The 27,967-nt window shown below is 42.7% G+C and overlaps 1 protein-coding gene across 1 annotated transcript in view; it reads left to right on the forward strand.

The window, feature by feature from the left end:
• WDR59 (WD repeat domain 59) overlaps positions 1-19,362 on the forward strand; it is a 108,723-nt gene extending 89,361 nt beyond the window's left edge. Inside the window, exon 26 of the mRNA XM_081217246.1 lies at positions 19,317-19,362. Within this exon, the coding sequence (XP_081073372.1) occupies positions 19,317-19,345 (29 nt within the window). The 3' untranslated portion in view covers positions 19,346-19,362. The remainder of the gene's footprint in view (positions 1-19,316) is intronic.
• Positions 19,363-27,967: the final 8,605 nt, after the last annotated feature.

Here is a 27,967-nt window from a genome sequence, read left to right on the forward strand (position 1 = left end):
CTCTAGTTGTGGCATGCAGGCTCCAGAGCATGTGGGCTCTGTAGTTGTGGCGTGTGGGCTCTCTAGTTGAGGCGCACGGCCTCAGCAGTTGTGGCGCGCAGGCTTAGTTGCCCCACAGCACGTGGGATCTCAGCTCCCTGACCAGGGATTGAACCCGCGTCCCCTGCATCAGAAGGCAGATTCTTTACCTTTGGACTACCAGGGAAGTCCCTATATTTATTTCTTAGCATTTTACAATTCCAAATTGATTAGCTTAAGAAATATAACTCCCATGTCTCGAAATGTGAAAGTGTTGTACATCACTGTGGATTTGTTTGCCTTCTTTTGTTCTTGAATTTTCATTCATTTATTTATTTTTTGGCTGCATTGGGTCTTTGTTGCTGCACAAGGGCTTTCTCTAGTTGTGGCAAACGAGGGCTACTCTTGGTTGTGGTGCACGGGCTTCTCATTACGGTGGCTTCTCTTGTGGAGCACGGGCTCTAGGTGTGCGGGCTTCAGTAGTTGTGGCATGTGGGCTCAGTAGTTGTGGTTCACGGGCTCTAGAGCACAGGCTCAGTAGTTGTGGTGCACGGGATTAGTTGCTGTGCAGCATGTAGGATCTTCCCGGACCAGGGCTCGAACCTGCATCCCCTGCATTGGCAGGTGGATTCTTAACCGCTGCGCCACTGGGGAAGTCTGCATCGCTGTGTTTTAAACTACAGGTCAGGACCCTTTAATAGATTGTGAAATCAGTGTAGTGGATAAAAACCAGAATTTTAAAAAATGAAACAGAGTAGAAGAGACGTATCAGAACTTACCAGACATAGGGTAAACATTGTTTTCTGTAACTTGTTTACCAGTGTATATGCACACACCTGCACATGTGTATAACAGATCACAGTGTAAATTCCTTCCTTCCTGAGGGTTGTGGTCAAAATGTTTTCAAAGCACTGTTTTGGATGATGCTTATATGAATATCATCCCTGTGTTACTGGGCACAAAACACCATGACATAAGAAAGGCCTGGATCCTGTGCAGTGAGAGCAGAGGTTTAACCTTGAGCTATGATCCGAGGTAAGATGCCAGCGTCTTTGCAGAGTGGGCTGAATAACTAGGTGTCGTAGGTACATGGGAGGTGGATAAAGGAGGCGGCCAAAGAAATCGGAATTTGTCCACTCTTGTTCACTTGTTTATATCGACACTGCTGTAATGGCACCACGGGATAAGTCGACAAGTTTTTACAGTAAGTCCCCTATGTACGAACAAGTTCCATTCCGAGAGCATGTTCGTAAGTCCAATTTGTAAGTCCGACAGAGTTAGCCTAGGTACCCAACTAACACAATTGGCTATATAGTACCATACTGTAATAGGTTTATAATACTTTTCACACAAATAATACATAACGAACACAAAAAATAAAGACAACATTTTTAATCTTACAGTACAGTGCCTTGAAAAGTACAGTAGTACAGCACAACAGCTGGCATACAGGGGCTGGCATCGAGGGAACAGGCAAGAAGAGTTACTGACTGGAGGAGGGAGAGGAGGTGGGAGATGGTAGAGCTGAAGGATCGTCAGCAACAGGAGACGGAGGGCAGGCTGCAGTTTCACTCACGCCTGACGTTGATGGCAAAGATTCTGGTTCCTTGCTGGACTGAATTCTATCTACCCTCTTGAAAAAACGGGTAGTAGCTCTTTTTTCTCGTCATAGATGACACGGTAGCACTGGATTGCATTCTGAATGGCTGCTGCAGCCTTCTTGTACCGTTCTATGTTCGGGTCCTGTGCCTCAAAAACTAACAGTGCCTCCTCCTCAAATAGAGAAAATCCCCTTGCCATTTCCTCCGTTGTGAATCTCTTCGGTTCTTCAGTTACTTCTTCCTCTTGTCTCTCTTCGTCCTTTCTCTGGGCCTCCAATTCCATCAGGTCTTCGTTAGTAAGCTCCTCGTGTTACCCAGCAACAGTACTGTACAATAAAGTACACAAAAGCACAATCACTTGTAGAGGATGCACGTCCATGACAGTGTACGCCAGACACGTGAACTAACTTACTTGATTGGACAGGCACGTTCTCATCTTTGAAGGTTTGCAACTTGAAGGTTTGTATGTAGGGGACTTACTGTACTGAGGATCTGACATGTTCCGCAATGAAGTCACACCATTTGCAGAGAACAATCTTTTCCTGTTCCCCCAGTGCTTGAGCTCATGTCAAAATCTAGTTTCATGCTCCGATTTTAGTCCTTTGACTCTGTTCCCTTACGGCAGTTATCATTATTTTCCAGTAAGACTTGTGATTGAAAAGCAGTCAAAACTTTCAGGAATAGATAACGGATGTGAACTCGGCCATCACTTTGAAAATATACAACTAATCCTGGGAGACTGGTTATTACCTCCCAAACCAAGTAGCAGAAATCCCCAGCTTTGCCACCAAGGGGAATGCCTGTTAGTGTTTGGGAAGTCCTGTATGGGAAGTCCCATGGATAAATTCGTTTAGTTTGGACTAACAGAAAAAAAGGTAAGAAAAGCACAGACAGGAGTATCTGGCTTTTCCTTCTATCATAAAAATATTCCTCTTACAGTAACATAACTCTCATAACAATCTCTTAGTACTATCTTTATTTGGCTACGTTCAGCCAAGATACAGTATAAAGGATGCGAAGCGATTAGATAGAAATGATGTCCCTTTTCTCATTGAGCTCAGCTTTGCTGTCACGGCTCTGGATTGCCACGCAGGAAAGCAGTCTCTCACTCTCAGTGCTTTCAGAAAATTGAAAGTATCGCCTCCATAACCTGGTCCTCCCTGCTAGATGCCTCTGTGTCCAAACTGGGAGTAACTCTGGTTTAAGGGCCTGGGGCCAGGCCAGACATTACTGTCTTCTGCCACTATCTTGATTTAGAGAGAATCGTTGATGAAGAACACCTCCAAAACCATCTCTGTGTTTTTTCTTCTTTTTCTAATGGAGATCGGAAATGGAAGAAAGGGAGAAAAGATCAACACTGGTATCCAAAATAGGTGGATTTTCTTTCCTGTCAAGAAAATGTCCCACTTTTCCCAGCAAAACTTGCTGGCTTTAAGAGGCTTGGGTCAACCTGTTCCTTTTCCTTTTTTTTTTTTTCTGTGGTATGCGGGCTTCTCACTGTTGTGGCCTCTCCCGTTGTGGAGCACAGGCTCCGGACGCACAGGCTCAGCGGCCATGGCTCACGGGCCCAGCCGCTCCGCGGCATGTGGGATCCTCCCGGACCGGGGCACGAAACTGTGTCCCCTGCATCAGCAGGCGGACTCTCAACCACTGCGCCACCAGGGAAGCCCCCAACCTGTTTCTTAATCAAACTTTTTTCCTTCCGTAAACATTTTGGACACAGACGCAACAGAGGTAAAATAGTTGTGCAGTACAAATAGAAGATATACTCTTTCTTGTTTTACCCATAAAAAGCTTTGATAGAGTTGGAAATCCTGAAATAGAAATGGTCGAAGGAATTCCAGGTGAAATTTTTTCAGAGCACAGAGCTTCCTGACTTTCTACCTTTTGAAACCTGAGAAACTGTTAACACTAGGTGGCAGCAGAGATCTAGACTTGGTGAATCTGATCGATTCCTAAGACTGAAATGAGGTTGCCGATAAAGATTAAACCAGACTAGTCTATACCTGGTTCTCCAGTTGTGAAAGGAAAGATCTGCTCAATTTATCTAGATTCATCGATCCAGTGATTGAACAGATATATGCCGTCAGAAAAGGAAAGCTAGTTGAAGTCCTGCCCATCACCTCCTCTAGTATGAAAATTTCTCACACATCATGGCGTTCCCTCTACCTACGTCATGATGTCCTTTCATTCAAAGATCAACTTTGGGTTGGCAAACATTTAATACGTCTCAATACATTAATACTTAAATAACGAATTTTTTTTTAAAGGACAGATTCTACTTTTCCACCCATCCACTTAGCAAGTATCCGTTCAGTTTCAGGCACTGTGCTACCCTTTGTAGAAACATGCTTGTTCATTAGACATGATTCCTTCTGTTTCATGATCTTGCATTTTAGTGTGCACTATGCTTATAACGAAGGTCTTCTAGGTTAGAAATTTTGAGTGGTGGGAATAGGGGCTGTGAATCTCAAGACCTGTGTTCCCACCCCAGCTTTGCTGTGTGACTGTAGTGCAGGCACAGAGCTTCTGTAAATCTCTAATTACTCACCTATTAGGAAAAGGGGCAGAACTATTTCAGGTGTTGCAAATTCCAAAGCTTATGGGGATCAGGCACATACCAGAAATACAGGAAGCAAGTGGATGTTATGATTTGTTTTATAAAGACACTTTAAGTGGAATTCTTTAGAAAGACATTTTGCATATGAAGCACATTGGACAGTTTTCTCTTACAGAAAGAATTTGTCTTCTCTCCCATTTTTTTTTCTTGAAACCCTCCGCCTTCTAGATCTTCCATTTGTCTTCCCATGTTGGTAGAGTCACAGTGTAAAGCGTTTTAGTTCAGCCACAGCCGACTCTACCGCAGCTGGGAATAATCAGTGAAAGAGAACTAGCTCACAGAATCTAGGAGGGCTAGAAATCAGGCTTGGGGGTCATGCAGCCAAGGGGAGTGTTAAAATACAGGATGCCCCAGTCAATTTGAATTCCACCTGGAACATACAGGTTGTTCATCTGAGGTTCAAATTAAGTGGAGATCTTGTATTTTTTGTTGTTGTTTGGCTGCGTTGGGTCTTTGTTGCTGCACGCAGGCTTTCTCTAGTTGCGACGAGCGGGGGCTACTCTTTTGTGGTGCACGGGCTTCGTTGCTCCATGACATGTGGGATCTTCCCAGACCAGGGCTTGAACCCGTGTCCCCTGCATTGGCAGGTGGATTTTTAACCACTGAGCCACCAGGGAAGTCCTAGATCTTGTATTTTTATTTGCTAAATCTGGCGATCCTCACCAAGGGTCGTGCTTAAATTATACCCTGAGATGATTCCAGCTGCTGGCTCCAGCAGGGCCCCCACTTTGGGCATGGGATGCCACCCCTCCAGGTCTCTGCCAGCTCTGACTCTGGGGTCTCACCCTGAATCTGTTCCTCATGGCTCCTTATTTGTATCACCTGTCCAAAATGAGGTCTTGAAAAGAAGTCCAATAGCCGATACACCAAAGGAAAGATGCCCCATCTCACGGGTAATCTGGGAAATGCAAGTAAGACAACAGATAGCATTGGTGAGGCAGTATGCACAGTGGTAAGAGCCTGGACCCTGTGGCCAGAATGTGTGGACTGCATCTCAGCTTGCCTGTATCCTTGGCACTGTGCCTCAGCTTCCTCTTCTGTAAAGTATGAGTAACAGTACTTACCCCAGTGGGGTCATTTTGAACAATATATGTCTGAATTTCCAAGATTGCTTCAAAGTTCAGGATGCTCTGGCATAGAGTTCTTTCTGCTCCCTTGGCCGGGTCTCCTAGAGGATGAGGGGTCTCCTAACTGCCTGATAATCAGCCTCGCCACCACAATTTACTTTGGAAACCCTCAGGACTCAACTCGTCATGTCCTGTAACCTTGCTTATGTCAACAGAGAAAGTTAATAAATGTATGTCCCTCGGCCAGATGATCAAGGTCAGCAGTGACAGTGATTAGTCATGTTGACAGTGTGATACAATAATGTGACAAATAGGGCATTTTACCTCTATGGTCATCCTCTCCCAAATCCATAAGCCCAGTCTAATCATGAGAAAAACATCAGACAAATCCCAACTGAGGGACATTCTACAAAATACCTGGCCAGGACTCCTCAGAACTGTCAAGGTCATCAAACAAGGAAACTGAAAAACTGTCACATCCCAGAGGAGCCAAAGGAGACGTGACAACTAAATGTAACATGGCATTCTGGATGGGACCCTGGAACAGAAAAAGGACATTAGGGAAAAACTAAGGAGTTCTGAGTAGAGGATGAACTTTAGTTCATAATAACGTACCAGTCAATATTGGTTTATTCATTGTGACCGATGTACCAAATTAATGTACAGAGTTAATAAATAGGGAAACTGGGTGTGGGGTGTCTGGGAACTGTCTGTAGTATCTTTGCAATTTTTCTGTAAGTCTAAATCTCTTCTAAAATAAAAAGGTTGTTTAAATGAGTTTCAGTGAGGAATTTTAAATTTCTCTTAGTGACAGTAATAACTTTCTTCCAAAGCTATTCAGAAGAGGTAAGGCAAAGTTTGAAGATGTCCTGTACTCCCTTTCCTATTAGCCTATTCTTAGGACTGCCTGTTTCACATGCACATACAATATTCATTGTCATCATGATCATGATTTCAAATGACATGGGCTGATATTTCTAAATAACTGAATCAAAATTGTAATCATTCCTTATGTCATCTTGTTAGTTCCCTCAATTCTTAGCTTGACATTTTAAGATCAAAGAGTAATCAGAAGGGAATTCCCTGGCTGTCCAGTGGTTAGGACTCTGTGCTTTCACTGCTGAGGGCATGAGTTCAGTCCCTGGTTGGGGAACTAAGGTCCTGCAAGCCATGTGGTGTGGCCAAAAAATAAAAAATAGACAAATTTTGAAAAAAAGAGTAATCAGAAAGTGACTCCCAAGCACTGCTCAGTTTATAATTAACCTTTCCAATTTAGGCTGCAAAGCCGATTAATCACTCTTAGACATAAGGATAAACTTTTGAAATATCAACCATCCCTGTTACTACCTTGATTTATTTAATTGAGTCACCATGTTCAGAAATGGCAGTAACCTTGCACTCATGGTGGACTGGCACACACACAAAAACACACACAGGAAATGTCATTTTTCCACCCATCAAACTGGCGAAGATAAAAAAGTTGAAGAAGCACAAATGTTGGCTAGTGTGTGGGGAAGCATGCAGCATTATATACTGCAGGTGAGAGTGGTAATTGGTACAGCCTTCTTAGAAAACAATGTCAGTAGCTCTCAAACTGTTCACTACCCAACCCTTAGACTCAATTTCCTTTTTAGGAATTTATTCCACAGAGGCAGTTACACAAATGCACGAAAACGCTTGTATGAGCATGTTTATTTTCACATTGTTTATTATAGTGGAAAAAATGAGACAACCTAAATGCTCATCAATCGGGGACTGATTAAATAAATTGTGATGTGTTCATACAATGGAATATTATGCCACCATTGGAAAAACATGGATGCAGGGTGTTTGTGCCGCTATATATATTGTTAAGTGAAAGAACGTACTGACAAACTATCGAGTACAGTCCTGTTTCTGTTTTTTTAAGTGATATATACATATACATTTATAAAGGCATAGAAAATTTCTCAAAGGATACACTATTAAAAGGAATGTTCTCCGGAGAATAGGCCTGGAGGGGTTTGGGATGGAAAGTAATTTTACTTTTTAATTTTTTGTACTCTTTGTTTTTTTAATATGTTACTTTGACTTTTTAATGTAACAAAAAACAAGTAAATACTGTAAGGTTTCCTTGTCAAAAACAAACGAGCAACTTTTTTAAATATAAAAAGAAGTTTTTATTGGCAGCTCAGTGCTTGACTGAGAAGAATTTTGTGTATTCGAGACAGCTGAGAGCAAACCACTCCAGTACCTCAGTTTTGTTTTAAACAGGATAGCTGTATCTGGGGCAAAATGTTTATATGGGTCAGAAAGGCACACACCCAAAGAATAGGTGCTTATATTGTGAGACTTCTGTTGAGCAGATTTATTACTAGGTAAATTTTATGGGTGTGTTTCACATTTCAGATGTGATACCAGTTTGGTCTGAGGTATTGGCCTGAAGTAATTAACTTGAAGGTTAATATTGATATCTTAGTTAATAGGTAATGACAACTAAAATCAGATTTTAAAAGTCCTTCCCTAAAGAGTTTTGGCATGATGTATATTACAATCCTTGGAATGATTATGCTGCCCAAGAAAACTTGACTCTTCTTCCAAAATAGTCTCAAAAGACAATTATAAAGAGTAAAAGGAAAGAGGGATTCTCTCTCAAGCAGGCTAGCTGAAGTCTGTTCCAAGAAATTTGAATTCAGAAAGTTTGGAGTGGGGCTTCCCTGGTGGCGCAGTGGTCAAGAATCTGCCTGCCAACGCAGGGAACATGGGTTTGATCCCTGGTCCGGGAAGATCCCACGTGCCGCGGAGCAACTAAGCCCGTGGGCCACAACTATTGAGCCGGCGAGGCACAACGACCGAAGCCCATGCTCCTAGAGCCTGTGCTCCACAACAAGAGAAGCCACCGCAATGAGAAGCCCGCGCACCTAAACAAAGAGTAGCCCCTGCTCGCCACAACTAGAGAAAGCCCGCGTGCAGCAACAAAGATCCAACACAGCCCAAAAATAAATAAATAAAATAAAATAAAATAAATTTTTTAATTAAAAAAAAGTTTGGAGCAAGGTGGAGCCAATAATGGTAATATATTAAGTGAAAAAGACATGATAAAGAACTTATATTTATGTTAGTATTCTAATTGTGTAAAACAAACCAAAAAATGCACGTGTGCACATTTAAAATCGTGGAATAATAATCCCATTTCCAACTCCAGTCCTTCTGCCTCTGGGCTTCCCGGTGTAGTGAGGACTTGAGCGCCCCCAGCTGTGGGGAAAGTGCTTGGCAGCAAACTCGGAGCACCCTACGGGTGGCCCTGGAGGCTCCCTGGGCCCCGTGAGAGGAAGGAGGTCTACACTGGCCTCATAGAGAGGACCTGAGTCCCTGGGGCCCCCGGAAGCCAAGGAGTTGAACAGGTAGGCTGAGTGGGGGCAGTTACCTGAAAAAATGAGATTAGCGGTGGTTACCGAGAGCAACGGGAAATAGAGTTTGGAAAGGCGACCACTAAATCTACTCACTGTGGGAATCAATCATTAAGGAGGGTTGACCTATGAGTACGTATTTGTGGGCAGGATCCATTGTTTTTAAAGGTCTTTTTTCTAGTTTTATGGAGATATAATAGACATATAGCACTGTATATGTTTAAGGTATACAGCATAGGATTTGACTTACATAAATCATGAAGTTATTATCACAGTAAGTTTAGTGAACATCCTTCATTTATATACAAAATCAAAGAATTGGAAAAAATATTTTTTCTTCTGATGAGAACTCTTAGGATTTACTCTCTTAACTTTCATATATAACATACAGCAGTGTAAATTATATTTAGCATTGTATATTACATCCCTGGTACTTATTTATCTTATAACTGGTTTTATTTTATTTTATTTTATTTTTTAATAATATTTTTAAAACTATTTATTTATTTAGGCTGTGCCAGGTTTTAGTTGTAGCACATGGGATCTTTAGTTACGGCATGTGCACTTCTTAGTTGTGGCATGCACGTGGATCTGGTTCCCTGACCAGGGATCGAGCCTGGGCCCCCTGCATTGGGAGCACAGAGTCTTACCCACTGGATCACCAGGGAAGTCCTTATAACTGGTTTTAAAGTTTTAAAGCAAACCTTTCTCAATACCATCCAGCTGAAGATCATCAGAATCACACTTCTGGGTGAACAAGGTGAGATTTTTTGCCTGTTGCAGAGAGGGAGACCACTTGCCCTGGACCCTGGGACATCTTGGTGAGAGGCTGCTCTAAGGACCTTCTTACAGGGTTTGCACTTGTGTTAGGTGATTTTGATGTGAGTTCATGGAAGTGGAGGTTTGCTCCGGGTTGGATGTTATGTTCCTGTCGGAAGCAAGGATAATTCTATGATTAGATACATTAATAAAACGTAATGAGAGAGAGGGGAGACCAGAGTGAGGCTACAGCTGTAGTTGGTAAAGAAGCAGCCATCACTCATATTGGCTGGGAGAGGGGGATGGCTGGTATTTTAGGGCTTGGATAGTGCTCAGCTTTTATTTGTGTTCAGACACAATTCCCAGGTGGTCTGGTTCTCGTCTTGCTCCACATGGTCTCAGAGTGGCCCTGTCCAATGTTGATATGACACTGTCTGTTTACCAGGAGAACAGCAAGACCTCTCTCAGGGACTCAGACCAAACTTTGGCCGTAAGGAACAGCTTTCCTCTGGTGCACCCACAATTACAATAAATTTTGTCAGACTAATACCACTTTCAAAGTAACAAACCAAGTTTTATCTACTCAACCAAATCCTTAGCAACTTGGTAGCTTTTCTTATTCTCGAGTCATTTTTTTTTTAACAAATGGTGTATAAAAGGGCCACAGGTCAAAGTGTTATCCGTCAGTATGTTAATGATCCATTAACCTTTAATCAAAGGTCTTTTATCAGTCAGATGACAGCAAGAAAAGAACTCAAGACAAACAAACAAAAACACACTATGAAGCTATGCATTTTCTATGGTACCTGTATATATACCTATAAATGCATGGAGAACATTCTGGAAGAACACACGTTAAACCGATAGCTATGGTTACCTTGGAGCAGCAGGGAGACCAAGATTGGCAGTGATGATCAAAGGGAACCTAACGTTTTTTAAAAAGAGACTGTTATTTTAGTTTCAGGTTCACAGCAAAGTTGAGTGGGAAGTACAGAAAGTTCCCATCTACCCGCTTCCCCACACATACGTAGTCTCCTATGTTACCAACATCCCCCACACACACAGAATGTTACATTTATTACAAATGATGAACCTACACTGACACATCATCACCCAAAGTCCATGGCTTACCTTAGGGTTCACTCTTGGTGCTGTACATTCTGTGGGTTTGGACAAATGTGTAATAACTTGTATCTGTCATTATGGTATCATACATAAGTTATGGTGTCATAACAAATATTGTGGGAAATGGTTTGTAAATATTGCTAAGTTGGTCTTTTTTTTTAATGGTCTTTAACCAGGTACGATGCTGCACCAGTAGTGCTCTTATTGTTTTCAAGCTCTCTCACTAAGTTCTAATTTTATGTGGAGGCTTCTGACTTCAGTCGTATTTTCTAGCCATTGTGAAATGAAAGAATGTGGGACATACATTTTTCTGTTTCCATGATGCTTCTTCCACTTAGTTCCCCATCTTTTTTTTTTCCAGTTCATAAATTTTTTTGAATTTTATTTTATTTTTTTATATAACAGGTTATTAGTTATCTATTTTATACGTATTAGTGTATATATGTCAATCCCAATCTCCCAGTTCATCCCACCCCCCCCAACCCCATTTTTCCCCCTTGGTGTCCGTACGTTTGTTCTCTACATCTGTGTCTCTATTTCTGCCTTGCAAGCCAGTTCATCTGTACCATTTTTCTAGATTCCGCATACATGCGTTAATATACGTTATTTGTTTTTCTCTTTCTGACTTCCTTCACTCTGTATGATAGTCTCTAGGTGCATCCACATCTCTACAAATGACCCAGTTTCGTTCCTTTTTATATAGTTCCCCATCTTTAAACTGGTCCTTTCTGTGTACGTATCAGTTCCATTCCTGGGAGCCCCCAAGCGGAAAAAAATAGCATATTTATTTTCACTAAAACATAACTTAAATTTATCATTCCTTTTAATTATTATGAAGGCACGCAAATTTGTTTTGGGTCATAATTAATATTCTATTTAAGTTACATGTTTACCCCTCAGTTTTTCTTAAACACCTCCCTTTAAAAAAAGTTTTTAGGGACTTCCCTGATGGCGCAGTGGTTGGGAGTCCGCCTGCCAATTCAGGGGACACGGGTTCAAGCCCTGGTCCAGGAAGATCCCACATGACGCAGAGCAACTAAGCCCGTGTGCCACCACTACTGAGCCTGCACTCCAGAGCCCACGAGCCACAACTGCTGAAGCCCGCGTGCCTGGAGCCTGTGCTCTGCAACAAAGAGAAGCCACCTCAATGAGAAGCCGTTGCACTGCAACTAGAGAAAGCCCATGCACAGCAATGAAGACACAATGCAACCAAAAATAAATAAATAAAAAAAATTTTTTTTAACTTTAAAAAATTTTCAAATATTTACAAAGGTAAAATAGTATAATGAACTCTCACGTATGTCTCGCCAGCTTTCACAGTTGTCAATACCTGCCTATCCCATTTTTATTTCTATTCCTGACACCCTACCCCTCCCAACTTGCCATGTTTTGTAGCCAGTCCCAGACGTCATATCATTTCATCAATAACACTTCAATATGTATCTTTAAAAGATAAAAATTCTCTTGTGAAATCCAGCCATGCTACTTAAAACTTTTAACACTGATTCCTAAATATTCAGTTAGTTTTCATATTTCCTAAATTGTGTCACAAATGTTTATTCCAATCAGGATCCAAAGTCCACACTTTAAATTTATTGCCATGTCTATCAAGTCTCTTTTAATCCAAAGGATCTGTAGGTTTCCTCCCTTTTTCATCCTTGCAATTCTTCTGTCAAAGAATAAAGTGTTTTTTTCTTCCAGTTAGCAAATAAACTATTGTTTCTTTGCAAATTATTTGTAGAAGGACATGTCCTGGAGAGTTTTCTACATTCTAGATTTTGTTGATTGTATTCATTCTATTTCCTGTGAACTGGTAGTTAGATTTAGAGTAGGCTTTCCAGATAAAATACAGGACACCCAATTAAATTTGAATTTTGACTAAACAATGAATATTTTTTAGTGTAAGAGTGCTCAGTAGTGCAATATTTGGTCATCTTGTATTTTTATTTGCTAAATTTGACAACCGTAATCTAGAGAGTTATCACGGTCAGGCTTGGGTTTGGGGCAAGAATACATTCAATTTACTGTTGTGTACTTCTATCAGGAGACACATAAGGTCTGGTTGTTTGTCTTTTTGTGATGTGAAAAATAATGCAAGGGTTCACATTTTGTCAGCTGGATGCATCCATTGTTAATACAGCCTTTCAGCTTCTTACCTGATGTTTTTGGCAGGTGATGATCATTGCCCAGAATCATTGCTTTATTAGGGCTTGCAGAATAATGCTATTCCAGGTCTATAATTCCTTCTGCGTTCATTAGCTAGTATTCTCTATAAAGAACTTACTCTTCTGTACAGTTTATGTATTGATAAGAAAGTTAAGCTCTTTCCTTAAGTCAGAATTTTGCAAGCACCTAAGAGAGAGCCTTACAAATCTAACTGAAATCTTGCTAAGGATTTAGATAACTCTTACAAATCCAGTAAATCAAAATATACATTCAGTAAGGTTAAATTTTTAAAACACTTCTATATGTTAAAAATCAAAATATACATTTAGAAAACCGTAATTCTTCAGCATTGAAATGTTGACAGCACACTGAATTAGTTAAATCTTCCTAAGGATTACAATTAAAATTAGATGTTAAATTCTCTAGTATATCAGATTATCTGAAATGTTTCAAACCACTGAAAACTGAATAAAGCCTATAAAAAGAGGCACAACGATTATACAACTTTTCACACCTGGTTTTACACAGTATATATCAAAACTTTATTTCCTCACCATCTATGTGTTTATTATTTATGCCTTTTTAGGATTGCAAACTCATCCACTTAGGGGAGCTGAGTAAGCATCGCTAGCTTCCTACCACACCTGAGAGTGTTTCAGGGCAACACGCCAGAAAGAGCAGACAGAACGTGGGAACTTGGATCCACCAAACCCCGTATGGACAAGCCCAGGCCTTTCTGTGTCTGGCTCTCGAGTCCACATCTTTGAACTGGAGTTAATTATACATTTTTCAATCCAGAGCATCATACACTCTGGTTGTCTTTCAAACTTCATCCTTACCAATCTTTACTTTCTGATGTAGGTAGATGGAATTCGGCACCTCTTCTCGTCCTCCCAACATGAGTTGTAGCCAATCTTCCTGCTGCCTGTTAAGAGCTCACTGGATTCTGCACTCTCTCTGTTTTGCTTCTGTATCTACCCATCAGCCCCCACTGCACAGTTGTTTTTTGACAAATCAACCTGAGAACTCCAGATGAAATGTGGAACTGTCCCTGTCATGTTTCTTATTCTTATTGATATTTTTCAGGTAAAGAAATAGCCACTGAGAAATTAGGCAGGTGTTTCCCATGACAAGTTTTCAGCTAAGAAGCCAGGACTATAATTCAGGACTACTTTCCCATCAGTACTAGGTCAGAAGTAGGCACTGTGTGACCTGGATGCTGGGGTTGGGTGTTCGTCTTAATTCTCTCAGGCAGATGTCCTATCTACCTCCCATCTGACCTTTTTATTCTTCCGTTTTTTCATATGTAAGGGTAAGAGATCAGTGAAAACAAATGAGCTCGTTTACAAAGATACCATGGTGCAACAAATTGATTGTGACATCTGCATATCTTGAACACTAAAATCTCTTTTTAGTCATTATTCACTCAGTTATATAAAATGCGGACATCCACTGACTTGTTGGAGTGGGCTTTGAAGCTTTCAGGTAAAGATATTGTTTAAACGGTATTATTCCTATTACTTTTAAGCAACAAATTTCCAATCTAAAGATGGAGATTACCACTGTCTCTCAGCTCACCTAGCCCATTTCTGTTGTTGATTTGCCCTTGTTTTACAGAGTCACTTGCAGTTTCTATTGCATTTGAAATAATCTACTCTGGAAACTCCTAAGTGTAAAAAAAAATTTTTATGTACTTGCCTAAATTCTATATTAGCTTTAAAAATTTGATATACTTTTTAAAAAGCAGAATGGAAGATAGAATCTACATTATGACATTCTAGCTTGGGGCATTTATTATTTTCATAGGGGTGACTATAAAAAAGGGCTTTAAATTTTTTTAAATTTATTTATTTTTGGCTACGTTGGGTCTTCGTTGCTGCGCACGGGCTTTCTCTAGTTGCGGCAAGCAGGGGCTACTTTTCCTTGCGGTGTGCAGGCTTCTCATGCCGGTGGCTTCTCTTGTTGCAGAGCATGGGCTCTAGGCGAATGGGCTTCAGTAGTTGTGGCTCGCGGGCTCTAGAGCGCAGGCTCAGTAGCTGTGGTGCATGGGCTTAGTTCCTCCACGGCATGTGGGATCTTCCCGGACCAGGGCTTGTACCCATGTCCCCTGCATTGGCAGGGGGATTCTTAACCACTGAGCCACCAAGGAAGTCCAGTGCTTTTGTTTATCTTGCTGATTGTAATAGCTTCCTTTTCCTCATGGACTCTGTTCTTTTTTTTAAGACTTTGTCATTAGGAGCATTGTGTGATGTTGAGAGTATAGTTGGAAATATCCCAAAGGATTAAAGCAGCCATGTCTTGGCTAGCTCATAGAGTGGAGAGGTCATAAACACCTGATGTCTCTTAGCCTTATCAAGTGATAGTTATGCATCTCAACCCTGGAGGGATTTTGAAAACTCTCAGAGGTTCCCATGGCTGGTTAGCTCTGGCTACTTGAATGCCAAGTTGGGCAAGAAGAGCAAACTAATAAAATCTAGACCAGAACTAAAATTCTGTTTTCTATTCATTTGTAAAAGCATTATTGTAGGCAGCTTACGGTATAAAATCTCACTGTGTTAGGCTGAATTATGGCCCCCTCCCCAAAGATATACACATCCTAATCCCAGGAACTTGTGAATTTGTTATCTTACATGGTATCTCAGTCTGTTTGGGCCACTATAACAAAATTCCATAGACTTGAGTAGCCAGTAAACAACAGACATTTATTTCTCACTGGCAGATTCAGTGTCTGGTGAGAACTCACTTCCCGATTTACAGGTAACAGTCTTCTTGCTGTGTCCTCACAGGGCGGAGGGATTAGGGAGCTCTCTGGAATCTCTTTTATAAGGGCACTAATCCCATTCATGAGGGCTCCACCTTTATCACCTAATCACCTCTCAAACTCCCATCTCCTAGTACCATCCCACTGGGGATTAGGTTTCAGCCTATGAATTTTGGGGGGACATGGACATTCAGTCTACAGTACATGGTAAAAGAGACTTTGCAGATGTTATTAAATCAAGGATCTTGAGATAGAGAGATTATCCTGGATTAACCAGTTGGGCCCAATATAATCATAAGAGTCCTTAGGGAGGCAGGAGGGTCAGAACAGAGAAGAGACGTGAAGAGGGAATCAGGTGTTGAAGTGATGTGCTTTGCAGATGGAGGAAGGGGCCACAAGCCAAGAAACGTGGGTAGCATCTAGAAGATGGAGAAGGCAAGGAAACAAATTATCCCCTAGAGTCTGCAGAATAAATACGGCTCTGCCTAAACATTGATTTTTAGCCCCCAGGACCCATTCTTGGACTTCTGACCTCCAGAACTGTAAGATAATTAATTTGTATTACATTAAGGCAAATATATTTTCAAAAAAGTAAGTAAAATTACAAGCATTGTTGCCCAGAAAATACAGGGTGAGGTCACTGAAGCAGGGACAAGAGAGCAAAACAGCCCTGAACTCCACAGAAGGTAAATGACCTGTTTGACTGTAGCCTGACCAGCTCTTAGAAGGAGAGATTAATGACCAAGGACGTGTGAAACAAGGAAAAAGCTTTCAAAAGCTGGAACTGTAGCCAGGATCGCTGGTTGTGCAGATAAGCAGTTGGTATTGATACGGTGAAAGTGACTCTTGCCACCTTCGGAAAATGATGACAGTTATTCAAGGTTTACTTTCTTGGATAGAATAAGCCTTCATAATTCTTTCTCTAAGTCTTTATAACTCTTTTTAACTTTCCAGTACTTTTAAAGTCAGTACTTTACCTAAATGCAAGAAGGTTTAAATAAATCTATTATGAGAAGCCATAAAATAAATGAAATGATAATCATTGAATGCAATTAAGGACAAATCCTGAACTATTACTTCTCCACATGGAAGCAAAACACTCCTGTAAGGAGTAATATGGGTCAATCCTGTTAGATTCTGCTAGTTCTAGCTAGAAATCCTTCCAAAAAGAATAAATTTTTTTTAAAAAGAGTATTTGCTCTGTAAGAAAATACTTTCTTCTTTTAAACTACACAGATTGTCAAGATCTCAGGAAACAAGGCAAGGTTGATCAATGTTTGGGTAGCTAATCAATATCCAGGTTCTAAGTGGGTACATTTATTGAGCGTTTATGGTTGATGATTAACAAGATTGTTAATATATTTTTTAATAAATAAATACATTTATTTACTTATTTATGGCTGTGTTGGGTCTTCATTGCTGCATGCAGGCTTTCTCTAGTTGTGGCAAGCGGGGGCTACTCTTCTTTGCAGTTAGCAAGCTTCTCATTGCGGTGGCTTCTCTTGTTGCAGAGCACAGGCTCTAGGTGCGCGGGCTTCAGTAGTTGTGGCTCAAGGGCTCTAGAGCGTAGGCTCAGTAGTTACGGCACACGGCTTAGCTGTTCCACGGCATGTGGAATCTTCCCGAACCAGAGCTTGAACCCATGTCCCCTGCATTGGCAGGCGGATTCTTAACCACTTCTCCACCAGGGAAGTCCTTTTAATATTATTAATAATGTAATTACTAACAATAGGTAATTAACAAGGTAATTATTAATATAATTAATAAGGTAAACATTTTTATTAGTAGGAAATTTATCCTTAACTATATGTCTCCTTTTCTCTGATTTATTCTAAGGGGTAAATATTTGGTTGCTTTATACTCACTGCATGACTTTACCACCAAATTTTGTACGTGATGTTCAGTCTTGTTTAATGGAAGTGTAAATATTAGTGATCTATTTTTCTTTTTTTCAAATTCTAAAATTGAGATATAATTGACATATAATGTTATATTGGTTTTGGGTGTACAACATAATGATTTGATATATGTCTAAATTGTGAAATGATTGCTACAATAAGTTTAGTTAACATCCATCACCTCACATAGTTACAATTTTTTTTCTTGTGATGAGAACTTCTAGATCTACTCTCTTAGCAACTTTCAAATACACAATACAGTGTTGTTAACTATATTCACCATGCGATCCATTACATTCTCAGGACTTATTTATCTTGTAACTGGAAGTTTGTACCTTTTGACCATCTTCAAAAGGTAAAAACTTTTGGGAGTTTGTACTTTTTAACCACCTTCAAAAGGTTAAACTTTGGGGGTCATGGGCGAAATGGGCAGAGGTATCCAAATGTATTTTTCAAGAGTAACCTAACAAAGATGATGTATAGTCTTTCCATTTTCATTTTAATAGAATATGTAAGGTTATGTGTGGTGACCATAAGAATGAAACAATGGAACTGGGCCCTGGAGGGGGTTTTCTGAGCTCTTTTTTTTTTTTTTTTTTTTTTTTTTTTTTTTTTTTTTGCGGTATGCGGGCCTCTCACTGTTGTGGCCTCTCCCGTTGCGGAGCACAGGCTCCAGAAACACAGGCTCAGCGGCCATGGCCCACAGGCCCAGCCGCTCCGCAGCATGTGGGATCTTCCCGGACCGGGGCACGAACCCGCGTCCCCTGCATCGGCAGGCGGACTCACAACCACTGCGCCACCAGGGAAGCCCTGAGCTCTTTTTTTTAAAAAAAATAAATTTATTTATTTATTTTTGGCTGCGTTGGGTCTTCGTTGCTGCGCACAGGCTTTCTCTCGTTGTGGCGAACGGGGGCTACTCTTCGTTGCGTTGCGCGGGCTCCTCATTAAAGTGGCTTCTCTTGTTGTGGAGCACAGGCTCTAGGCACGCGGGCTTTGGTAGTCGTGGCTTGCAGGCTCAGTAGTTGTGGCTCGCGGGCTCTAGAGCGCAGGCTCAGTAATTGTGGTGCACGGGCTTAGTTGCTCCACGGCATGTGGGATCTTCCCGGACCAGGGCTTGAACCCCTGTTCCCTGCATTGTCAGGCAGATTCTTAACCACTGCGCCACCAGGGAAGCCCAAGACTGAGAGCTTCTTAAGGACAAAGTCAGTGCCTTACTTACTCAAGTGTGTAGTTGATTTTGGCGGCCACAGCTGTTCCTATTTTTGAGCTCTTCCCCACCACCACCACTGGCTTTGTAGATTTACCTCCCCTGTGAAAGCATCAAAGGACAAGAAGCACTCTTTCCCTGTTGCAGACCATTAGGGTATGGACACAGGATCTGGCTTGGCTGATCGCTTCTCCCACCTGGGACACAGAATCTTGAACTAGCGACACAAAGAGGATGTTACGGTTAGGCCTTGTTCACGGTGATGGTGGTAGCATCCCGACCAAATGGTTTCTGCTAAAAAATGGTGTCTGTCTCTCTGCTTGCTGACCCTCCACCGCTGCCTTATTTCCTGTCCACTTCCCAAACCCAGTTCTCCTCCCTCCCATCTGTTTCTTCCGAATATTCTTTTTGTGTGTGTAGAGTTGGTTTCTGCTGCTTGCAACCAAGAATCATGACTAACACGGTCAGCTTTGTATAACCAAAGGATGAGATTAATGCTTTAGTAACTGTTGAGTGAATGAATGAAATCTCGTAAGCTGTCAACACGTCTTATAGAAGGGTGGAGTAAAAGGGGGAAGTAGGCTAAGAATAAGTATGTTGTAAGAATATAATATGAGTATGCTATACGAATATAAGTATGTTATAAGAAAGTGAGGTGGGGAGGAATAGTTTTCTGTTTAAATTCTTCTCCTTTTAACTTGCCAGATGTGCTTGCTGTAATGTGGAAGCTCTGACAAAGACAAGACATGGGACAACTGTCATTCTTGAAAATTAAATTTTTAGAAAATTAAAAAAAATTGTCATTCCAAAAATTTTTTAAGAAAATTAAAATTTTTTAATTTAAAAATTCTTTAAAAAATTCTTGAAAATACAGTTAGAAAAGAAAATCCCTCTGCTTAAATCTGAGGTGCAGGTCTTCAGCCTCCTCTGAAGCTTCCTATAAATTCCACTGTGAGTCTTTTCAACAACTGCTTTTCAAACACAGTAACCCTGAGCTCCTCCAGGTCTCGGGTTACTCAGCTCACATGGTGACATGCTTGCAGGAAATTGTCCTGTTCCTGTTTCCTGCAACTTTGATGGAGAGCAAGGATTAGTGTGGCTTCACCTTTCACAAGTCGCACCAAGACATTAGGAAAGGACTTGAAAGGATTTGGTTCAGGCAGTCATCAAGAAGTCCTTTATAAAATTAAGTCTCATTAATCAGCGCTATGATACTCCAGAAGGCATCCAAATAGACCTTGACTTCACAGGAAATGCAGCTGAATAAATGAGCCGTGTAAGCTAGAATGCAGGAAAATTGTTGAAACTTTGTATAGAAAAATGTTCACCTCTGTAGCAGTACATCAAAACGGTTACTTATCCATTACTCTTATGCATTTAGAGAAGTTGTTCTTTCTTTGAATAATTATCTGATGGCCTGAACCTAGCTGGACTTTCTTAGTTTGGTTTTACACACCGTTTACACTTGTGTCAGTCCAGGGTCCCCAAGAGACAGGGGGCACACTCAAGATTCTGCCTGCTATTCATTTTACCTATTAGAGAGCTAAAGGGAGAGACAGGGTCACCAAAATCCACAATACTTCTGCCCTTTGAACAGACTCCAAACTCCCTGCCATGGCTTCCAAGGCTTTGCGTGACCATTAGGATCTCACCCGCGTCTCCGATTTTATCTTTTCACACTACACAGCTCTCTTTCCCAAACTTCTGGTCTGCGAACTCTTCTTCAAACACACCTCTGTTACTGCCTTTGTTTGTGTTAAATCCCCGGCGGTCCAGTGGTTAAGACTATGCACTTCCACTGCAGACAACCGAGGTTCCATCCCCGGTGGGGGAATTAAGATCTCGCATGCCTTGCAGCATGGACCAAAAAAAAAAAAAAAAAAACATTAAAGTTTTCTATAGTGATGGCATATTGTCTTGATAATATTTTGGGTATATTGGGTTAACTAAAATATATTACTGAAATTAATTTCACCTAGTTCTTCTTATCTTTTTGATGTGGCTACTAGGCAATTTCAATTTCCATTGGTGGCTTCCACATAATTTCCCGTGAAACACACTTTATTAGGTTTACACTTAACCAATTTATTGAATATCTACCCTGAACCGGGCCATGCAGAGAGGAATGTGTCAAGTACCACTGGAGTACACAGGGAGGAGAGCCGTGCCCACGGCATTAGAGAGGCCTTCAAGGAGGAGGTGGCATCTGCCCTGGTACTCACTCTTCAGAAATCAGCAAGACGTTCAAAGGTGTGGTCTCGCTGTGGGCTTTGCGCCCTTCGGCATTTTAAAAGCATGGAAAGCAGCACCATACACCTCTACCCTATGAAAACCTGACAGCCACGCGAGTCCTGGCTTTCCAGCAAAGGGTCGAATCAAGGTAAGGGATATTCTGATATCTGAACCTTAATCTCAGTATCTGGCCTCATGTGCTTAGTATTTATATCATGAAGTGAGCAGTAGACAAACATTACTGGAAAAGTTGTTTGCCTTTCAAGGACATCTAAATAATGATTTCTAAAGTATAGTGCCAAGTAAAGCATACTGTTTTTTTCTGTTTGTTTACAAATTTACTACTGATTTAATATTCAGTTGGGTTTGGGAAGTCATCCTCAGCTGCTACTTTGATAATCTTTGAGTTCTAGGGGACTTTGAAATGACAATGCTAACCAGCCAATTTGCTCTTTGGATTAAGTGTAGCTTCAGCCTGATCCCAGGGGAGCTCTAGGACGTGACATGTATCACCGAGGTTGTCCTTCCACACGCAGCCAGAGGCAAGGGAGCAGGGGTGTTGTACTCCCACAGAGATTAGTCATTGGCCCACAGGCTTCCCTCCCAGGATGGAGCAGAACCTTCCAGGCATCTCCAGACAAAGCCGTGGTGGCCAGCCAAGGACAGGAGGAGGGTGTAGGGGTGAGCAGTTAGCAGCCAACGCCCTGGAGCTGGAGGACAGGTGCATGCCCCAGTTAGGGCATCTGGACGGGACACCGGCAGTTCTGTCAGTCACACTTTGGGAAAAACCATGGCGAGCCTCAGTCCTGCCTGTGGTGTCTCCTGCGGCTGCACAAGAATCAGGCTAGTCTTTGGAGCACCTGCTATTATTTGCCTGGCCATTCCTGTTCTGGACTGTCATCATCTCTAAGATAGAGATACCTTACCAGATGAAGGGGAAATTTCATCTTGCAGTTGCAAGACTATGCAGTCAAGACGAATGGCTCTCATCTGTGTGAGAATTTTTTTAAAAAGACAAAAGAAGGGGCTTCCCTGGTGGCACAGTGGTTGAGAGTCCACCTGCCGATGCAGGGGACGTGGGTTTGTGCCCTGGTCCAGGAGGATCCCACGTGCCGCGGAGCAGCTGGGCCCGTGAGCCATGGCCACTGAGCCTGCGCGTCCGGAGCCTGTGCTCCGCAACGGGAGAGGCCACAACAGTGAGAGGCCCGCGTACCGCAAAAAAAAAAAAAGAAAGAAAGAAAGACAAAAGAAACCAGTGTTCACTAGCATAAGAAGCTGGCTAAAGTCACCGGGGTCAATGTTAGGACCTCCAGTAGATTCAGGGCTTCAGACTCAAAAACCAGTGCTTCACCACTGGTAACCACAGATATGATCTATTATCTATTTTCTGTGATTTTTGTTTTGTTTTAGATTCCACATAGAAGTGAGATCGTCAGACACCTCTTAAACTCCCATAGAGCTGTATGTCAATTATATCTCAATAAAAAGGAAAAAAACAAACCCCCCAAACCCAGTGCTTCAACAGACACTATGCTGTCTTTTAGCAAACCAACCAACCAGCTAGCCAACCAGCCAATAAACAAAAAGCCCACCAAAAAGAAATAAACAAAAACCCCAGGGTTTGTCCCGCAATGAATGAGGTACATAGTCAATAACATGTGGAAGAGAAAGATATTACCTTCAGATTTTCCTAGTATAAGCAAAATGCTTAGTGTTCAAAAGAGTGCTTGAGGGACTTCCCTGGTGGCACAGTGATTTAAGAATCTGCTGCCAATGCAGGGGACACAGGTTCGATCCCTGGTCTGGGAACATCCTACATGTCGTGGAGCAACTAAGCCGTGTGCCACAACTACTGAACCTGCGCTCTAGAGCCCACGAGCCACAACTACTGAAGCCCGCGTGCCTAGAGCCCATGCTCCGCAACAAGAGAAGCCACTGCAATGAGAAGCCCGCACACCGCAACCAAGAGTAGCCCCCGCTCGACACAACTAGAGAAAGCCCGCATGCAGCAAGGAAGACCCAGTGCAGCAAAAAATAAATAAATAAAAATAAAATAAAAAATTTTTTAAAGTACACAGTTCAATGCCTTACCATATATTCATAAAGTCATGCAACCATCACCACAATCAATTTTAGAACGTTTTTATCATCCCCAAAATGGAACACTGTACCCCATTGCCAGCACCCCCTGAGTGGGTTGAATTGTGGCCCCCAAAGGTATGTCCATTTGGAATCTCAAAATGTGACCTTTTTTGGAACAAGGGTCTTCACAGATGTAATTAAAGTAAGGATTATGAGATGAGATCATTCTGGATTAGGGTTTTTAAAACCAATGATGAGTGTCTTTATAAGAGACAGGAAAAGGAGAACATGCAGAGACACAGAGAGAAGGCAGTGTGAAGATGCAGGCAGAGATTGGAGTTACAAAGCCCAAGCCAGGAGCATCAGTGAATCACCAGCCAGCACCAGAAGCCAGGAGAGAGACACGGAAGGGATTCTCCCTCAGAGCCTCCAGAGGGAACCAACCCTGCCGACACCTTGGTTTTGGACTTCTGGCCTCCTGAACTGGGAGAGAATACATTTCTGTTGTTTTAAGCTGCCAGGTTTGTGGCAATAATTATGGCAGCCCTGGGAAACGAACAGACTTCAACCTCCCCCTCTTCCCCTGGCTTCTGGTAACCACCAGTTTATTGTCTGTCTTTAGAGATTAGCCTATTATTGACATTTCATATACGTGTCATGTAGTCTTTTGTAATTGGCTTCTTCCATTTAACATGACGTTTTTAAGGTTTATCCATGTTGTAAGATGTACCTGAATCCCATTTCTTTTTATGGCTGAATAATATTCCATTTTATGGATACACCACATTTTGTTCATTCATTAGTTGATGGACATTTGGGTTGTTTCTGCTTTTTGTTTATTATGAATGATGCTTCTGTGAACATTTATGTGGAAGTTTTTTGGTGGACGTATGTTTTCGTTTCTCCTAAGTTTCACCATATGACTCCATGTGAGTCATATGGTGACTCTGTGTTTAACGTTGGGAGGAGTGGACTGTCAGACTGTTTTCCAAAGCAAATACACAATTTTACTTTCCCACCAGCAATTCCAACTTCTCCACCTTCTCACCAACATTTGTTATTATCTGTATTTTCTTTTAAAGCAGGCATCCTTGTCTTTTTTTTAATAAATTTATTATTTTATTTTATTTTTGGCTGCACTGGGTCTTCGTTGTTGCACACAGGCTTTCTTTAGTTGCAGCCAGGGGAGGCTACTCTTCATTGCGGTGTGCAGGCTTCTCATGGTGGTGGCTTCTCTTGTTGCAGAGCACGGGCTCTATGTGCGTGGGCTTCAGTCGTTGTGGCACGTGGGCTCAGTAGTTGTGGCTCACGGGCTCTAGAGCGCAGGCTCAGTAGTTGTGGCACACAGGCTTTGTTGCTCTGTGGCAGGTGGGATCTTCCCGGACCAGGGCTCACACCCATGTCCCCTGCATTGGCAGGTGGATTCTTAACCACTGTGCCACCAGGGAAGCCCTATCTGTATTTTTTTGATTAGACCTGTATCCACACCACAAGTCCCCTTGGCCATACACAGCCTTCTATGTCGACACCACAAGCCCCCTCACGGCTTTGGCTTCCTCACCACGTATCCCTTTGGGCACACATGGCCTTCCATGTCCATGTAAGTCCCCTGGGCTAACACAGTTTACTGTGTCCACAGCATGGAGACCACAGTCTCAGGTATCCAGAGCCTTCTACGTTGACCTCACGGGTCACCTCAGGTACTAGAATCTCTACCTCCCTGCTACAATTTGCCTTCGGAACACAGAGCCTTCTTGTCCAACACAGACGTTGCTTCAGGTACACACAGCTAGCTGTGTTCACACAATTCTACTCAGGTACACAAGTCTTCTGTGTCTCCATCACACGTCCCCTGGGTTACACAGAGCCTTCTTTGCCCAAACTGAAAGTCTCCTGGTTACAGACAGTTTTCTGTGACCACACCACAGGTCTCCTCAGGTACTCAGAGCTTCCTGTATCCACACCACAATTTCAACTGGGTACAACCACCTTCTGTGTCCCCCGGCATACAAAGAGCCACCTATGTCCTCATCACAAGTCCCCTCAGGTACGCACAGTCTTTTTTCGTCTATACCACGATTTTCCTCAGGGACACACACCACAAGTCCCTGAGGTGCTCACAGCCTTCTATCCACAAAGAAAGTCTCCTCAGGGGCACACCGCCTTTTATGCCCACATCACATGAGGGCACATGTCGACACGTCTACCTCCACACCACCACATGTCATCTTGGGAACAAACAGCTTTCTTTGTTTTTCTTTTGCCGTACCACACGGCATGTGGGATCTTAGTTCCCCAACCAGGGATCAAACCCGTGCCCCCTGCAGTGGAAGCACGGAGTCTTAACCACTGGACCACCAGGGAAGTCCCCGGAGCAAACGCTTTCTGCTTCCCCTCCACATGTTGTCTTGAGCACACACACCCTCGTATGCACAGGATGCATCCTCTCGGGGACACACAGCCTTCTTTGTCCACATCACAAGTTTCCTTTGACACCTACACAGACTCGGGTCCACAGCAGACATCCCTTCGAGTTCACACAGCCTTTTTCTTTAACTACTGAGTCTCTGTGCCCTTGGGTTGACGCAGCCTTCTGTGTCCTCTATCCACACCACAAGTCCCCTCAGGGACACACCGTTTTCTGTGTCCACCCCACAAGTTGCATCACATCTACACAGCCTTCCACTGCCCCCCTCCACAGAATTCCCTCAGAGACACACAGACCTCCCTGTCCACACGCTAAGTTCTCTCAGAACACACACTGTTTTCTGTGTCCAGACCCAAGCCACATCTGGCACACACAGCCATCTCTGTCCACAACACAAGAGCTCTCAGGTCCTTTCACCACAAATGTCTACACCACTGTTCCCCTGGGTACACAAGCCTTCTGTGTCCACACTACCAGCTCTCTGGGTACACATCCATATCCACACCACACATCTCCTCGTGTCTATACAGGCTTCTGGAAACACACCACAGGTTTCCTCAGGAACACACAGCATCCTGTGTCCATACTACTGATCCCCTTGGGCAGGTACACACGTCCATACCACAAGTCCCCTCAAGAACGCAAAGCCTTTCATGTCCACACAGTGAGCTTTCTCAAGTGTGTACATCCACATCACAGCTCCCCTCCCCACACACAGCCCTCTTCCTCTACACAGGCCTTCTCAGACACAGCCGTTTGCCTCTGTACCACAGGGCACCTCACGGGCACCCAGCTTCTGCTCACACGCACACATCTTGGATACACCAGTGTCCACACCGTGAGTCCCCTTGGCAGCACACAGCCTTCCACGAACACACCACAAATTTCCTCCCATGCTCCCAGCTTCTTGGTCTCAGGCTTTTGCAAGGACTGCCCTAAGCAATTAATCACATAATATCTACAAAACCCAGGATGACTCAAGTTTATTGTGCTAGTACACCAGTCACCACAGGCTGGTATTCTGATCAAGTTTATTTTTATTTTATTTCTTTCTAGACCTACATCTAAACTACTGGCTTCTGTGGCTTTTTCATGTCTGGAGACAATTCAACTATTGGTTAAGTTTAAACTGGCTTGTTCAAGCAGGTTTCATATGTGATATTATCATCTTAAGTGGAATTGTATAATCAAATAATTGGGCATTTCAAACTCCTCTTTTCAGTGTGCCTTGGCTTTTTTAAAAAATTAATTAATTAATTATTATTATATATATTTTTTGGCCTCACTGCATGTGGGATCTTAGTTCCCTGATCAGGGATTGAACCTGCGCTCCCTGCATTGGGAACACGGAGTCCTAACCACTGGGTCGCCAGGGAAGTCCTGAGTGTGCCTTGGCTTCTTATTTGCAGTTTGAAGGTTCAATGGTTAGAAGTTTTCAGGTAGCTTTAGAGGTTGGGTGGGAAAGCCAGCTGCCTCCTTCAGATGCTCTGGAAAGCCTTGAGCTCCCCAAAAGTAGGGCCTTGGGGTCACCACTCATCCAGTTGGACCCAACACTCTCCAGGCAGCACACTTCCTCTAATCAGATGGAAGTGGCAGGAAAGGAGCGGACACCAAGCCCCTAGAATGAGGATTATGAAGACTCTCAGGGATTGGGCACTGGCTCCGGGACATTTCAGCATCGCCCTGAGGCAGGGATAGGGAAAGTCAAAGAGGAGACTGGTTCCGTCTTGCCCTTGCCCTGCTCCTTTTCTCACACTCTGATCTTCCAGCTCTGCCAAGTTCATGTTGATATCATGTTTTCCCCATCACTGTGGACCTGCCAACCCACGTTGTTAATAGAGAATAATTTTCCTCACACCCTCTTGGAGAAAGAAAAGAGAAGATGGACTATGGCAAACTGATCTCCTAGACGGAATTTGACTTTGGAACGTCTTCAGTTAGGAAAAAAGCCAAACGTTTTCTGTAGTCAAACAGTACTCTTCCCAGTTGGCCGTGAAAGCAGGAGAGAGGTGGTCATCCCGCGTGGTCCTTGTTTAGAGCGAGCAACAGAGGAGCTGTGACTAGGGGTCAGCAGTCTAGCCGGAAGGGCAAGAGGGGTGATGCTTCCACACCCAGACCCTGGGGCTTGAGCTGGTTCTAGCCTTGTCATTTGTGTCCAAGCTTGGACTTGGGTGACTGCTGGTCTGGGAACTTCCCCACAGTTACACAGAACAAATCCTCTCTCTAATCTCCAACCAAACTGAATCCATACCCCAAAGCCAGCCTCAGAATAGACTTAGTCTTAGAATAGTCTCCATCAGTGATTCTTCCCAATATCCCTTTCTCACCCCCAACCTACTTATTCTGAACCTGACTGGCTTAGATGTGCTAAAGCAAGTGCTACCAGGATTAAGCAGGTTTCTTTATGGCAAGATCTCTCGGAACCTTTAATATGCATTTTGGTCTTTTAGGAGGGGAACAGAATTTGCAGAGCTGCTCCCACTTATTTGACCGTGAAACTTATTTCTTACAGATCTTTTTATAAGACGGGTGTGGGCAGGACATTATTATTACATGGGTTTTCCAGAAGCAGGATCTGAAAGGGTGATTGTTGTGCAAGAGATTGACTGAGAGG

This window comes from Mesoplodon bidens (genome assembly GCF_964165515.1).
Source record: "Mesoplodon bidens genome assembly, chromosome: 18".
In the NCBI taxonomy this organism is placed as follows: Eukaryota; Metazoa; Chordata; class Mammalia; order Artiodactyla; family Ziphiidae; genus Mesoplodon; species Mesoplodon bidens.